At 44.1% G+C, this 17,400-nt stretch overlaps 1 protein-coding gene across 1 annotated transcript in view; it reads right to left on the bottom strand.

The window, feature by feature from the left end:
- LOC124805594 (furin-like protease 2) overlaps window positions 1–17,400 on the bottom strand; it is a 718,105-nt gene that overhangs the window by 72,732 nt on the left and 627,973 nt on the right. The window contains exons 17-18 of the mRNA XM_047266161.1: window positions 5,897–5,904; window positions 281–561 (exon numbers count right to left, since the gene is read on the bottom strand). Coding sequence (XP_047122117.1) covers window positions 281–561; window positions 5,897–5,904 — 289 coding nt within the window. The remainder of the gene's footprint in view (window positions 1–280; window positions 562–5,896; window positions 5,905–17,400) is intronic.

Below are 17,400 nucleotides of genomic sequence, written 5' to 3'. Positions count from 1 at the left end.
GAAAGGCGTACTGGACAGATTAGTAAGCACGAGACCTGGGTTCGAATCCCAGTCCAGCACAAATTTTCACCTTGCGCCATTCTTATAAAGCAATGTCCACTGGCACCTATTGTCCAAAATTCCTTTTTGTCAAACTGGTACGTTAACATTAGTGCCCAATAAAGTTTCTCTCTTGCCCTAGCAGTCTCGACGTGTTCATTTCAAAGGCTGAAGTGTCAAGTTCTTTTCTTCCCCGCTGGTCTCCTTCGTGTACCGCACAAGGCAGAGGAGCGGTACTCACCCGGGCGCGCAGACGGGCCGGCACTGCCCGCTCTGCAGCAGCAGGCCGGGCGCGCAGGCGGTGCAGTTGAGCGGCGACTGGCAGCGCGTGCAGACGTGCGGGCAGCGCATGCAGGCGGCGGCGCGCGGCTCGGGGAACCAACCCGCGTCGCAGGCGGACGCGCAGCGCCGGCCCTGCAGCAGCAGCGGCGACGCGCAGCGCACGCACGCCGACTCGGTGGCGCCGTCGCACGCCTCGCACGTCGAGTGGCACGGCCGACACCGGCCGCCGCCCGCGTCGTACTCCCCTGCGCCACCAGCACTCGCCTCACTCAACAGCCACTGCCTGCCTACTGGCCGTCACGAATTTATTGTCTGTGCGTGACACTGCGCAGCACCCACTAACAAGGGGAAATATACAATAATCAAGTAACGCAAAATAAATGCCCAGTAACTGACAGTGCGGTCATAAGGTACTATTTATTTCTGCCCGTTAGGCTTCCACTGAAGTCAATATTAGCCCAAGGGCTGACATAATATGGAAACACCGAAAACATATCCAGAGATCGTGGTGCTACACCATCGTAGGCAACGCACGTCATCATACACATTACCGCTGTATCGCTGCAAACCGAAATTACGATGGGAGAGTCTGAGGAAGGCACGCTCTACCTCTCCGCACACGGCGCCCTCACACGGAGGTCAATATAGAGCCAAGTATGGAAGCACTCTGTCCAGTTTGTGACCTCCGTTGAAGCAGTCAACATCATGTAGTAGGACTAAAGAATTACATTTCAGACAGAAATATACATGTCGATTATAGAATTACGTGAAAATAAAGTCGTCATAACTTCTGAACCGTATCCTTTGGGACAAAACAGCAAGGTAGGCCGCTGGGCATGATGGGAATTAGTATGTGCTACATGATTTGGTTTAGCGACTAAGCCCACTTTCATTTGGATTGCTTCGTCAATAAGCAAAACTGGCGCGTTTGGGGGACTGATAATCCGCGTTTCGACATTGAAAAGACTCTTCACCCTCAACAGGTGACTCTGTCGTCACGGAATGATTGGTGCGATGTTCCTTGTTAGAACGGTAATTACCGAACGTTACGTGAAGGTTTTGGATGGTGATCTCACCCCCCATTATCCAAAGTGACACTGATTTCGGCAAGATGTGGATCATGCAAGACGAAGATCGACCCTATCGAAGCAGGAGAGTGATGTTCTGGAGGAGAACTTTGGGAACTGCATTCTGACTCTGAGAACCCAGAGGCCACTGCCATAGTCCTCGACTGGCCACCACATTCTTTTGTGCGGTTACATTGAAGACAAGGTGTACAGCAGTAGCCTCCAAAACTACTGATGAGCTGAAAACAGTTATTCAAGAGGTTATCGACCGCATCGACATTACGACACTTCAGCGGGTCATGTAGAATTTCGCTATTCGTCTGCACCACATCATTGCCATTGATGACAGGCATATCGAATATGTCATAACCTAAGTCCGAATATCTGTAGTGACGTTGTCATGTTGAATAAAGTGTGTGCGCGCCGTAGTTTGTAACTGATATTTTTTTTTCATAGAGCTCAGTAATTGTCACCCTGTACTTTCGTAAACGTTTGGCATTCTCCATCAACGGAACAGTTTGCTAATTAATGCTTCAAGTGATGCCTGAATAGTCAATGACAGTTGTCAAATATCAAAAACGCCTGAGACAAAGGTCTGTATCAAGATAAGTAAACCTTTCTTACATTAATGTAATACGGTCTTCCAATATTTCACCTGTCATAGTACCAAGAGCAACCACAGAAGCTACAGATATGACAGGACGATTTTAATTTCACCTGTTCCTAAAATTACCACGCCTTAAGTGGTGCAGGAAAACCGTTGGTATTTAAAACAGGTTCCAGTAGTCTAGGAATGAACCAAGATAGATTCTGTACGGTTTACAGGGAATCTTGTACCACTCTTCATCCTAAATAATGGCAAGTTCAACTACAAAAATGTTCAAATGTGTGTGAAATCTTATGGGACTTAACTGCTAACGTCATCAGTCCCTAAGCTTACACACCACTTAACCTAAATTATCCTAAGGACAAACACGCACACCCATGCCCGAGGGAGGACTCGAACCTCCGCCGGGACCAGCCGCACCAAGTTCAAGTAACTATGATAGAGGTGAATAGCGATCACGCACCATTCTCTGCGAAGTGGATCGCAGACGCTCAATAATATTGAAATCCATTGACTGTTGTGGCCGTGGATGATTATACAACTCATTTTCATGTTTACAAAAGCAGTACACGTGGATGCGAGCTGTGTGAACGGGTACCTGTCGCCTTGGAACACAGCATCGCTGCTGGGGAACAAACGTTATGTGTCAGTGCTTGGATGTAAACTCGACCAGAGGACGGATACAGTGTAAAATAACACTCGTCCGACCAAATTACTTTCTTCCATTGCATCATAATTTAGGTTATATGGCTTCCGCACCACGTTTTACTGCTATGGGTATTTGAATCACTGCTGTGAGGTTTTCAAATTCCAACTCACCTTGGCAGTCACAGATTAGGGAGCTCCCTACGTGTAGCTGTGGTGCTGACAGGTTCGCGAGTGGGACATTCAACTCTGCATTAACTTTCGCAAATGTCGTCCTTTTATTTGTCGTCACTGTCCTCTTCGTCAGTCACGATCTCTCAACACACACTTTCGTCCACATAGTAACTTAGCTGAAGATATTTTTCCGCTTTCGCTATATGCGGCATAAATTTTTGATACGGTGCCTCTTGGAACACCTAACGCCTGGGCTCCTTTGGTTATGCATGAGCCCGCCTTACGAGCACTCACAATTGGCCGATTCTCCATACACTGATCTCCGACATAAGGCAATAACAGCTAGGAAGAACACTATTGTGACCACGATTGGCATTCCCAGTGTGGCAGGGTGGTCAACAACTGCTGTAGCCGGCCGAAGTGGCCGTGCGGTTAAAGGCGCTGCAGTCTGGAACCGCAAGACCGCTACGGTCGCAGGTTCGAATCCTGCCTCGGGCATGGATGTTTGTGATGTCCTTAGGTTAGTTAGGTTTAACTGGTTCTAAGTTCTAGGGGACTAATGACCTCAGCAGTTGAGTCCCATAGTGCTCAGAGCCATTTGAACCATGATACCGCACGGGTCCGATTTATGATCAAATAGAGCTCCGCAGTCTTTTCTAGAGTCTGTATTCCTCTTCAGACATGCATTTCTCGAGGTATATCCGTGTTTCTTTTCACTCCATATACAAGGTTATCAACAACAACTTCACAATTTGATCAGTCTCCGTCATCATTTTCATTAGCCCTCTAACTGCTAGCGACGTATATATCCCTGCAAAGTAGTCATGCCTCCAGTGTTAACGACATATTCTCACAAAACTTGGTAGGGAGATATAGTTTTCTCTTTCGGCGTCTGAAACTGACACTGTCCCTCTAGACTGACAACCTCCTACATCTGAGTAGCTGAAATTTCGTTTTATTCGTTGCGTAACCTAGCCTTCCTGTAGTACGACTCGCAGCGATAATGAAGATGGCGTGAGGTAAGGCAACTTTGTGCAAAAATTTCAGTGTTACAGGACGGAGCTGAAAGCCAGAGGTCACGATTTTGGTACAGAACAATAGGGCGTTACTCTCGCAAAACCGAAAAATGTTATTGTGCTACAAGATTTCAAGCATTGTTCATGGCGGAATTAGTCCCAATTGTTGTAGATAAGACTAGTAGCTACTACACTGTTCACAGTAATACTACTCATGAAGCATGTCGTATAGAGGCATTGAAAGATTGTAAGGTAAATCTATTAGTTTCTGCAGTAAGTCTGTTCATGACAGGAGCTAAAATACTGAAGTATTTTGAATATTGCTCAAATGATCGTCCCGTCAAAACTCATATTTTTGAAGAAATAATGTCTCGTGACAGATATTTGTTCTTAATAAGAATTTTGCATGTTTCCAGTGACAAAATTTTGCGTGTTACCAATAACAGAGTTCCTTCAAAAAATGACAGGTTGTGGCAAAATAAGATCAGTTGCATTATACCTGAGAGTGGAGTTTAGAACATCACTCACTTCGTTCCACAATGTTTGAGTTCTGGACGTATTCAATTGGTCAAGGGTTGCTTAGCTTTCAAACAGTGTACTCCTTCTACAAGACGTATTTCTCGTATAAAAATATTTGTTTTGTGCTATTGCGGAACGGTATTTATACTTGATATTTTAGTTATACTGGTGCAAAAATGATGTATTGGTAATTGAGGACTACTTGGGAATATTTAGGACTTTATTTGAGGACACATGCTGTATGCGGACGTTTGGAACACTACGTCCATCTCTCTTCCACTACCTGCATGAATGAGGAACTAATGCAACGGGTACAGCTCACATGAAGAGAAAACATTGTCAAAAATGAAGCCAAATTGCAAAAAGAAGAGGTGGAGTTTAGGTTAGCACACTAAGATGACTTTGAAGTAGCTTAACAGAAGAATTATAGGGGCTGGACAAAGTACGGGAACACTGCGAGAATTGCATGATGGAACGTAAATACAGATGCTAACAAATCCTGCAGCTTGCGCTATTGTGCTGAAACATGAACATGCGCGATGTCCTCAGAATTTTGCAAGTCTCAGCCTTGGTCAGAATAGCGCACTGTTTAGCTGAGAATGCGTTATTTCGTAGCTGAGTGACTTCCAGCGTGGGAATATTTTTGGTGCTCCTATGGTGAGTGCTTCCGTAATCGAGGTAGGCTAAGCCTAAGTTTTCGATGTTTAAAGATTCGCCATATCGTAGATTCATATCGCATACAGGGGAAATGGAGAAGCATCATCCACTAAATCGCAGAACGAAGCGTGTGTTGAGCAACAGTGACAGAAAATAATTGAAACAGACTGTGGCGAAAAATAACTTGACGAAAGCTGCAAAAGTCACTGCAGTACTGAGTGTCGTACTGGCGAACCCTGTCAATACCAAAACAACACGAGGGGAATTTCATAATCTAATAATGGTAGGTCGAACTGGAATTCCGAAATCTCGCATCAGTGATGAAAATGTCTGTCACAGCCAAACATGGTACCGAAGTCAACAGCTTGGGCAAAGTAGTAGCGACAGGTAGTCATTCGGTCGGGTGAGTCTTGTTTCATACAGTTTGGTGATGATTTGGACAGTCATTTTTGGCTGGTCATGTCAATGTTTATTCTCCAGTGGTGGTGGTGCGTTCCAGAACTAATGGTGGCTATCCACATAGCTCCCAAGGACTTGAACTGGTTTTGTCGCCACGAGAATGAAATTTCTAATAGTCTCTGGCCACCACTGTCCCCGGATCTCAATTTTATTGAGTCTTTGTGTTCTATTTTGGAGAGAATGGTGCATGATTGCAATTCGCCCCGTCAGAGTTACCTGAATTTGCCTTTATTTTATAGGGAAAAACGGTATACGAATCCTTCTGAACCGTATCGGACCTGTATTCACCCATTCTGAGATGACTCGAAGCTGTTTTAAATGCGAATGGTTTTCCTTCACCCTATTAAGAAAATAATGTGTTTTGACTCTGGTGTTTCCATATTCTTCCGTACCCCTGTAGGTGTGTTGTTGACATGCCGAACAGTTGAAACGAAATCAGCTGCGATAATGGATCGTCAAACTAGTAACGAAAAATTGAAATCAGAATGTGAGGTGGATTACAACGAGTCCTTGTGCGCACGGTTCGAAAAGTTCTTCACTAGTACAGTGAGCTTGTTTCTCACTCCTCAGATATATGCGGCTAAATTCCCAGGATTCTACCAAACCTTGGAGCAGAAGCAGAGGTTCACTTCTCTTGAGACATATGTATTCAATAGCCCAACTATTGAACTTAGAAATGGGAGAACATGGATGTTTTATTTGATAAATTGCACATTGTATCACAGTTCATAGTCCTTTCAGTTTTCCTTGTGTGTATCTGTGCAAGAGAATGAATGATATGGATTATAGAAAGGTGTAGGTTGGTCCAGAGATAGTAGAAAGCTGCAGTAGGCTGTTCACAGAAGAAAGTAGCAAGGTTCAGAGTAGGGATGGCTGTACAGACCCGAGAAAGATCAGATCGGTGGAGTGTAGAGAGCGCAGACTGGTCCATCAGCCAATGAGTGCAAAGGCTTTGAGACAAGGGACGCTGAGTCCGGCCGGGAGCCAGGTTTGGGGTGAATGATGGTTGGGGCGGGCGGAAGAGCGGACACGGACGTCATGGACCTCCTCGGTGAATACGGCAAGAAGCACCAGATTTGGTAGATGGTGGCGTAAGGTGTTTGTGAATATGGCAATATAGGTGCAGGAGTATTGTACGTTGCTTAATACATTTTTGTTCAGGGAATTTTCTTGTGTGATCTATTGTCCACCGCATTTTTGGCACGCCTTGTTAAAGTGGCACCATCAGTGCATCGTGTAAACTTTTTTGTGATAAAATGAGTAGTGGGCCAGTATCACAAGTGCTGGGATACCTTCCCATCATTATTATGCCTGTCAGTGTCTTTTTTTTTCAATAAGTGTGGGATACAGTAACTTATCTTGTGCCTTTAACTGAAATTCTACATTAGCTTTATTTGGCACTGTTTCAACTTATGACCCTCATATTGGTACACGCTGAGGTTGAGTGTGCAAAACCAGTGGTATTCTGCTACATTTTTTTGTAATTAGGCACGAAGTTAATTAATATAATAACAAAAAGCAACTATGCGCAATGGATAACGCTATCTACCCACACAAAACCAACGCGTGTAGCCTGGAGGCCGTAACCGCGTGCTTTTGGCATCTGAGATCAGAATTTTACTTTTCTTTAGCGGAAGATGAAACAAAGGGGCAAAAGCAGTTTATAATTTTATATAACCGATATTTATTCATTGAAAAATGGATTCTTTTCGTTTACAACTACGTTCATGATATCGATTAAAATACCTGATTGGTTTCCTGCTCTTTGTCACACTATTAGGGAAAAGTTTGTATGAAATTACTCTCATTACCACAGCGCTCCCATGCATATTCATGCAACTGTACACTAACTAATTTACGTAGGCGCCCACACTATATGGCATGTAAAAGCGCCACCCAAGAAATTAGCAAGCTTATTTACAGAGATGCATAGCCCTTCTTTAACAATTTATAGTATTACAGTAACTACAGCGCTCATCTTATTCTAACAACCACGTGGCGCGAACACAACATCAATAGCAGAAAACATTTGATTCAAGCAAATAACTACATCAAAAGTATTACAAAAGCATATGAAACAGGGTATTGACCTACCCTCTTTACTCCTTCTTTCACAAAAAAGTTTAAAGGATGTACTGATGATGCCACGTGAACAAGGCGCTGGACAATAGATCAGGCAAGAATATTCCCGAAACAAAAATTTATTAAGCAATGTAGAATACTCCTCCACCTATCCTGCCATATTCTCAAACATTTTACGCCAATGTCAGCCAACATTGCGGCTTCTTACTCAGGAGCACAATGACGTCGTGTCCCCTCTTCCACGCTTCCAAACAACCATCGGTCTCCCCTCCTGCCCCCCCCCCACCGATAAGGCTCCTGGCTGGACTGAACGTCCCTTGTTTCAAATCCTTTGCATTCATCGGCTGATGGACCAGTCTGCGCCCTCTACACTCTACCGATCTGACCTTTTTCGGGTTTTTACAGCCGTCCCTACTCAGAACCTTGTTACTTTCTTCTGTGAAAAGCCTACTGCTGCTTTCTACTCTGGACCACCGTACACCTTTCTATAGCCCATTTCATCCACTCTAATTCACATATACACACAAGGAAAACTGAAAGGACTATAAAGTGAGATACAATGTGCAATTTATAAAATAAAACACCTGTCTTGTCCCATTTTTAAGTTCAGTTCTTGGGGTATTGAATAAATATATGTGTAGAGAGAGTTTAGGCAATGAAGCAAACCACTGATTCCGTTTCATTCTGATATCGATAACGATTCTTCAATCTCCGCATTTCAACTCAAACTCGTTAGTGAGATTAGAGAGCTACACCATCCAGAAAAGAAAGCAGCTTCAGGTCGTCGATCATACGAGGAAAAATCATTACGGCTTAGAAAATGGCTCCCTATAAGCACCACTGAATAGTCAGTAAAACAACGCAGCACGAATAATAAATGAAAGAAATCGCGTTAATACTGGAAACTGTGTTCTGTGGGACTGTTTGTTGTGCGTCGTGTCGATAAATATTACACAAAAGAAACCTTCTGAAACCTGCTTCTCTGTAATGGTAGCTAGTAGGAAGAATTTAAACAATAAAGGAAATTCAAAGTGCACTTTCGTTTGAGAACTTATTGATGAGGATGAACACGGCCTGGGATGAAAATAACTGCAGTTCTCAGACCCATATCGTGCTCAGCACGGCATACACTGCTATTTGGAGCGTCCCGATCGCAAGTGCTCATGCGTGCTGTTATGGTGCTCTCAGCGGTCAGTGGATATGCTCTAGACAGCAGTCGGAGATCTTCAGTAGCGCTCCGTCTAAATGGTGATAGGTTTCGTGCTACCCGAGTACTCCTGCTCCATCTCAAGACACTCTTTTCCTCTCGTACTTGCTGATATGTGGTCAGGCCATGGATAATGCACGTCCTACACGCTAAAGACGATGATCAGAGCTCAAATCTAAACTTTTACCTAGGTTTTATTTGTGTCATATAATCGTACCGGTAGGTTTCCGTTATCCTCTGTGTTTTCAACCTCTAAGGCTATTGGCATAGTTCTAGGCTCTAACCGAATACTATAATATTATTTATGATGCTTTCCTTCAATTTTTTTGTTTTTATGGTTACAGTTTCTTCAATTACTAGATTTGGTTTATTGTAATATTACACTTCCTTTAAGGCACAAATTATTCTTACTTGTATTTGAAGTCTTTCAAAGATTGAGGTTAGATCTCTCACTAATGACTAGCGACTCTTTCTCCTTTCCCTTATCTTTTCCGAATGAGTAAAACTCAAAGTTAATTCTACTCTTAACACTGTGCTACGATCTGGGAGCAAAGCTCTTTAGCAATCCTTTATTCACCCCTTTGTCTCCTAAAATCAAATATGGCACACTTGGCAATGTAGGGGAGCCACCCCCACCCCTCCAAAATAGAACAAAAAATTTAATAGAGACAGAGAGAGAAAACGAGGTTTTTGTGCACTGTTAAACCTGATTTCGTGCGTGTAGCGCTTCAAATGGGATTCCCATTCATCTGGACGCATCGATAAAACATGATTAATGAGCACGCAGCTTAAGCCGTGTAACGGTATTCGCACAACGTTCCATCCGTCTGTCCACCACGGCTACCAACATCTGTGATCGACGCTTGTTAACACACCGCCTACGCTGAATGTCAAGCTACAATAATTTATTCGTAAATAATTTGCAGTAACTCTCTATTCAAGATTCCGCTTGACATATATTTGTACCATAATAATCTTGGCTACAGTTTAAGGAAACTTTTATTTTACTTGCCTCACCTGCCGTAATGCGGTGTCCACCCAGCAGTTAAGGAAAAGACAGAGAAATAAAAAATAGTGCTTTCCTGAACAATCTGAAAAAGTGAATGAAACTTGTCCACCCTTTATTTATTTCAGCATATGCCTATGCAAAACTTCTTCGGTTACTTGTTCGTGCGCTTGATACACACAACGAACAACGCTTCTCATCTAGAATATTGTTTACACATAAAAACAGCAAACAAATAAGAATCAGTTTGCAAGTCCGTAAAAAAAAAAGAAAAAATGTAGCCAAGCACCACGGATTAGTAAAAGGGTACCTGCCTACAAAGATTTTCAAGTGCACGGAACCTCAGAAACTAACTTGTAATAATAGTTCGCCAGTAGAGAACGATAAGTAATTACCTGCTTTTTTAGATTCACTTTCGTGGCTTCTATTCTGATACCTGTACCCCAGAAATTAATGAGTAACGAGGCCATGCCTACGTTACGACTTTCTTTTATAACTGTCTACCATTACATTTTTAAAATTATCTTTTCTACCCTCCAAAAACTTTTTAGACATTAATCGTTCGTCTGGTTTGATGTTATCGTAAATCAGTTATTAAGTTGGGCTTGTCTTATGATTTAATATATCCGGTACACTCCGTTTTGTAAATTCTAGCCTTTCACTGTTTTTGCTCTTTAGGGCATGAAGCTGACTAGTCTGCGATACTGTAGTAGATATCCCACCGAATTGTACCACCTTCGGGCAATGTTCCTGTGTAATAGCCTTCCTGGGCCTATTCTTTTCAGTATTCTTAAATTTTGCACCATGTCCATCTACTATATCTCCTGTATCCACGTTTTGATTCCATATAATGCCTTCCTTAATATGAAAAGGCACAGTAACTTCCATCTCCATTTTATACCAACCTAACGGTTATCAAGTCCCTTACCACACTAACGTTTTATGGAGCTACTAATTTTCATATATAAGGTGTGATTCAGATGTTTCAAGACTGATTCATTTCTGAGTAGGAGAGCGCGCGCGGACCGGTTCCACCGGGTGGGGGAAGTAGTATAGTGCGTGTCATTGACCTCGGTCGAAAAGTTGAAGAGGCGAAAATGGAGCAGCACTTGGAGTAGCGTTATGCGATTAAGTATTATGTGCGACTGAACAAAACCACCACGGAGACCCTCAGTATGATTCAAGAGGCCCTTAACGAAGACGCCATGTCCCGTGCAATGGTTTTCATGTGGGAGAAACGTTTCAAAGATGGCCGCGGGAGTTTTGAAGACAACGACCGCTCTGGGAAGCCATCATCCAGCTGAATGGATCAAAATGTGGAGAGAGTGCAGGAACTTTTAAACAATGACCCGTATCTTAGTACTAGACTAATTGCCGATGAACTGGGAGTCGGAGTATGGGGTGGAGGATTGTGAGCGGAGAACCTGATGATGTTAAAAGTGTGTGCCAAACTGGTGCCAAAAGTGTTGTCGGTGGATCAGAAGAAACGGTGCGTGGCTGTTTGCCAGGAAATTCTCCAACGGTTGAATGTTGATCCAAACCTTCTGGAGAAAGTGGTTACTGGTGATGAGACCTGGGACTACAAGTATGATACTGACTCGAAGCGTCAAAGCTCAGAATGGCACAGTGCTTCCTCGCCGAATCCTAAGAAAGCTCGCATAAGCCTCCGCCGAAGGTTTGGACAAGCTCAACGTGACAGCACTTCCACAGCCACATTCCAGCCCCTACTTTGTTCCAAGTGACTTTTTCCTCTTCTCCCGAGTCAAGACAGATCTAAAAGGGAAGCTGTTCTACTCCATTGACGCCATTCAGCAGGCTTCGAGGAGAGCCCTTGACAGCATTACGCCCGAGGCCTTCCAGAAGCAGTGCAAGACGCGCTGGCAGAGCTGTGTTGATGCTGAAGGTTTATATTCTGATGAATTATAGTCCGCTGTACTTAAATGTCCAATAAATTTCTAGTTCTGAGTTAAATCTTGAAACTTTTTAATCACACCCTATATATATATAGTTCAAACTCCCATTCCTCGACTCGTATGGCAATATAGTGATTTGTGTGTCACGTGAAACATAAGTAACTATTATTGTCTGAGGGAGGAAAGTTGGACCAATCAGGGAAGCTTGGTTCGGAAGTTCGCTTTACTAAAGGACTGCTTCTTAATATTCATATACATACTTCGAATTGTTCGCTAATAGAAAACTAATTAGCCGCTTTTGCAACTGCTTGACATTTCTCAGTACATGGTGTCTGCCTCATATTTAATCGACGCTATTTCTCCTTGGTACGAATCCTGTGTGGGTATTTCATATGACATGACTAGCACGTTTGAAGCTACCACTGTAGAGGTCGATCAAGGAGTCTGTTTGAGGGCATTGCTGCAGCATGCATGCTAGTCAGCGCTACTCTGATGTCTCTATACATGGCGATCTAGCTGCCATCAAAGCTTTCGCTTTATACTACCCGCAATGTTATCCGTGGCCTTCAAAATCTAAGCACAAGTTTTTTCATATTAACGTGCTCGCTACGTACGAACTATCAGTTCTACAGAAAGAATGAATCGGACTTTTTCGTAGGAAGTTTGATGTATTTAAATTTTGTATTGAGATACGTTTCCGCTCAAGTCCGCACTTTCCGTGTAATTCGTGAGAATCGTACAAAAGTGACTTTCAAACGCACCGCTTCTTCCGGAAATAGTCTCCACCGGTCAGGATTCTATTATGTTGTGAAATATTTGCTAGTGCACGCATTGTTTCCCACATTCATCCTCTTTTGGTTTTTGCTGACTGACATTATGGCATCGACTTCGTCGAGCTCTTGCAAATGGTAAAACTGACGTTTCTGTAAATGTTACCGAACAACGCGAATTTTAACGGCATAAAAGAAAGAATAACATCGATGTATACATCAGACCTTCAGACTACGAAACTACCGTGCTTGTAAGGGTTAGGTTTGGTTTCAATTGTGAACATCATAAGTTTCAGCGCGGCGCTTACGAAAGACGTTTTCCTTTCCATTACCCTAAGGGACACGTTTAAATTAATAATGTTGAGAAAACAGGTGGCTATGCTAATGGTGTAATAGGCCAATCAATAGACCAAAACAGGTTGAAACTGGCGAATAGTTCGTTTAATCGGAAAATTTAGTACATTGGTGGGAGTGAGTGGCACGATCACCATACTAGAAATCCTGACTGTTGAGGGATGAGTGTTGGGGGTGGGGGTACGTTTTAAGGTGACATTTATGCGTTTTTGTTGAATAAATCTAAAACTGTAGGCTCCAGCAATAACGTATCACAACACAAAATTTTAGCACATTAGATTTTCTACAAAAAAGTCCATTTTCTCTGGAGGAATATCGGTTTGTACATAGAGAGATTGCCGCTAGTTTATGAAGGTCAAGTATAACATTGTGGGTTTCATAAAATGGTAGCTGTAGGGAGAGCTGAATCGCCCTGTAGACAAGAGGTTAGTGTGGGCTTCGAAAGAAAACTTTTCTATCGCCTCTAATAGATGTTGATGATATTCCCAACTTACATCAAGTTCCTATCTAAAGAGCAAAGTGTGTTGATGAAGCTGTTACGTAAATCGGTTGAAGATTGTCGAAACAAGTTTTCTGCAATGAAACTGACATCAATGTACTTGGTCACTCAGAAGCATCTTCGTGTTTTCAGAGGACAACTGCACTAAAACTACAAGTTACATAGAAAGTTACAGGGAACAGTCAACAGATCACATCTCCAATCGTTGATTCGTGTGATACGCTGTGGAACAGTTGCACTAAGGGAAAGGCATGTAAGGCAATGACGACCAATCATTGGCTTCATATTCTCCGACCGAATTAGTTCGCGCCTGCAGATATGCTACCCAACGAACAAACTTTCAGAGTGCGCTGCTGTTGCGCCTTCCAGGGCAATTTGTGTTAGTGGCTTCAGTGAATCGCATGCAGGTGTTGATATTCGATGCCTCACAAACGGTGCCCATATTTGCGCTTGTAATATGGTTCAAATGGCTCTAAGCACTATGGGACTTGAGATCTGAGGTCATCAGTCCCGCCGGCCGGGGTGGCCGAGCGGTTCTAGGCGCTACAGGCTGGAACCGCGCGACCGCTACGGTCGCAGGTTCGAATCCTGCCTCGGGCATGGATGTGTGTTATGTCCTTAGCTTAGTTAGGTTTAAGTAGTTCTAAGTTCTAGGGGACTGATGACCTCAGAAGTTATGTCCCATAGTGCTCAGAGCCATTTGAATCATTTTTTTCATCAGTCCCCTAGAACTTAGAAATACTTAAATCTAACTAACCTAGGGACATCACACAAATCCACGGTACAGGCAGGATTCGAACCTGCGACCTTAGCAGTCGCGCGGTGCCGGACTGAAACGCCTAGAACCGCTCGGACACAGTGGCCGGCTGCTTGTAATATGAGTTAAAAGCTTAGAGGGATGCTCCGTCCTTTGATATGTGTCTGTCGCCTGTGTGTTGCACAGTGGTCTTCTGAAACTTCACACACCATCTACTCTGGGGATGCAGTAAATCAGATTAACTGGGTAGATATAATGTATATAACTAGCTTATTCATGCCCTTTGTAATGCTTCATCCTTGTTTGGTGCTAAACGATAAGAAGTATCTAAAAACATGAGGCTGATCGTTCCTTCAAATTTGTGCAGCACTTTTGTCTGTGCTGTTGCTTGGTACTAGTAAAACATTCACCTATACGTGCCCCCACGGGATATTCCGGGTTGTCAGAAGGCTTAGAACTGCATTCGCAATCGAATGTCACATAGAAACAGGCGTAAAATGCAAATTATATTCATTTTTTGTGGATCATGACTCAACGGCAGTGAAACACTATACGCTTTCCAACGTGATGATCAGAGACTGGCGCTTTAGACACAGGGAGGGAGTGCAGCGCCGCCGCTGCATCCACTGACGGCTGCCAGCAAGTGGGTCTCAGAGAGGCCTGAAACATGCGGCATGTAAAGCCAGAAAGTCTGCTGAGAAACCTTTCTCAAAAATGTTTGTGGACGGAACTGTTATTACTGGTGTACCAGAAGGAGATATACACTGTAGCTAATGTACCATTGCACTAAGGACTTCAACATTCACACTAAAGGCTCTACAAAAATTTAGGCAATAAGCAGTCCTGATTGCTAGACGTTGCATTCAGATGAAGAGTGCCTTTCTGTAAGATGTTCAGCAAAATGACGTAACACCTCTAACATTAGACAAGACTTACTCCAGTGATTGCCACAGACAACAGAGTAGTCAGATTGAATAGGTAGCCAGAAAGCGTTACAGTGTGGCCGCTCTATTTTTCCCATGTCACGATCGGCACATACTTAGACTACATGGCAGTAGGCAGCCGGCCGCCGGCCAGGTTTTATGTCAAATAGTGTAGGTTTAATTCCGACTCATCCTGTAGTCACATTGCACACTATCATGCTACACACAACTTGGAGCCCCATAGTGGCAGAGGGTTGCAACCTGTGTCTGAGAACTGGGACAGTCAACAGAGTAACAGGCATGTAATACCTCAGCTGGTACTGAAAGCAGAAAAACAGATCGGATGAATTGCATTGTATTTTATGTTAACCGGGGACCTAGAGACGACGAAGAGGCTACGTCCCCGCCGCAGCCGTAGTGTTCCACAACCCCACGACGACTATGGCAGTCCACTTCACCCTTGCGCCGCCCCACACCGAACCCAGGGTTATTGTGCGGTTCAGCCCCCGGTGGACCCCCCCAGGGAACGTCTCACACTACACCAGCGTAACCCCTATGTTTGCGTGGTAGAGTAATGGTGGTGTATGCGTACGCGGAGAACTTGTTTGCGTAGCAATCGCCGACATAGTGTAACTGAGGCGGAATAAGGGGAACCACCTCAGTACTTATTTTTGTTTTCTGTGTCATTAATTTCGAGTAAAATGGGTGAGGCACTATTTTTGTTGAAGTGTGTAAATGGTTTTTGCTTCACATTTCTGGAAAAGTGATTGTATGTGGTCACATTTACCAATATCTCCGTAGGGGAGCACCAGTTCCAATAATCAGAGCAATATGTAGTGCTAAAATCCGACTGACAGCAGAGATAATCCAGTCCCAAATTTGCTCTGCATATGTGTAAAACAGCGCAATGCAGGGTTAAAACTGACTTTCTCATGGCTTAACGAATACTGAAATAACGTACAGGGACGCAGCATATCAACTGTCTTTACAACGGATAGCTGTCGAGGATGTTACCCTGCTGCACTTTTGTAGGTTACGTGAAGGTAATCCCTACAACAGATTACTCCATTGTTAACTGATACCACTGTGAGAACCAATTTCAGAAGCTAGATGATGTGACGCAGTAGTAACGTTCATTGTCAATAGCATGTATAATATCCTATTTGCCGTTAGACAGCTCCTGGAAGACACACTAGCTGCTTCAGCTACGAATGCTAACGAGCCGCCCTCGCCGCCAGAGAGAGTTTGCGGTCGCGGCGAGGGGGACCTGTCAAGCGGCGGCGGGCGGTCCTCCGGGGCACAGTGGATGGAGACCGGTCCGCCGGGGAAGAAGCAGTCTGCCGGGGCCATTAATAACCCGTCCCGTCCCGCGGCTAACAATCGGCTCACAGTCGACATCCGGGCGCCGCGCAGTGACGCGGCCGCCCGCTATCGATCCGTGCTAACTCTCGCCGCTCGAGACGAGTTTAGGCAAACGGATTTGGCTTCATAATTCAGAGGGCCCTGGGGGGCGGAATGAAGAGAGCATTTTTGTCCCCGCAGTTCTGCCTCGTCATCTCGCGGCGGGTTCCTGCTGACGTTGATTTAGACGCCAAGCCGGCTTAAAAAGTGCCGAGCGTCGAGGGTTGCGGTGTGATAAACGAGGGGACAACATCTCTCGTCCCCGCGACGTTGTTCATTTTTAGGCAGGGCAGGAAGTGAGAAATATTGCTTCCATCGCTTATTCTTACATGAAACAACGATTCCACCACATCGTATCTGCCAAGATATTGCTAATGTTCAAAGATGACCACAAAATGTTTACAGTACTGTCCTACATAATTAGATTTATTAATTTTGTAATAATTTGAAGATGCAGTTAGAATTAGCTCTTAGAGATATTCTTCTCGGAATTCATTTATCCTACTCAACATTGTGAACAACAATTTTTTTTTTATAAGAGCTATTTTGATCTACATTCCGACGGCTTTTTCGCAGTCGTAACACATTTTCGCGTCAGATCACCGCAATTAGGGACTGTAGGGGCTTAGCTCTCACTTGGGTGGGTGACCATCCAGGTCTGTCGAGCGCTGTTGGCAAGTGGAGACCGCTCAGCCAGTGTCAGGCAAATTGAGTTGCTAATTGATTTAGAAGTAGTGACTCCGGCCACACAAAGTGACAACGGTCCGGAGAGTGGTGAGCTGAGTACATCCCTGTTTATTTCTGCATCCACTTCTATATATTCTATCGCTTGAGATTTGTCCCGCAGCTACGCAGGGTCAGCCATAGTTAATCGGATTTGGCATGTTAATGTTTAAGAGGTGGCCGGATGCCCTTCCTGCCGCCACCCCGTAACCCCCGGGACGGACTTAGTGTACCCCAACTGCCTACGTCCAGTGTAATCCATGGAATAGAGCGAATGTGGTCAGATGTCTGCGAGCCGTG

The sequence above is a fragment of the Schistocerca piceifrons genome, chromosome 7 (assembly GCF_021461385.2).
Source record: "Schistocerca piceifrons isolate TAMUIC-IGC-003096 chromosome 7, iqSchPice1.1, whole genome shotgun sequence".
Classification (NCBI taxonomy): domain Eukaryota; kingdom Metazoa; phylum Arthropoda; class Insecta; order Orthoptera; family Acrididae; genus Schistocerca; species Schistocerca piceifrons.
This window is presented reverse-complemented; position numbering and strand designations above follow the sequence as displayed.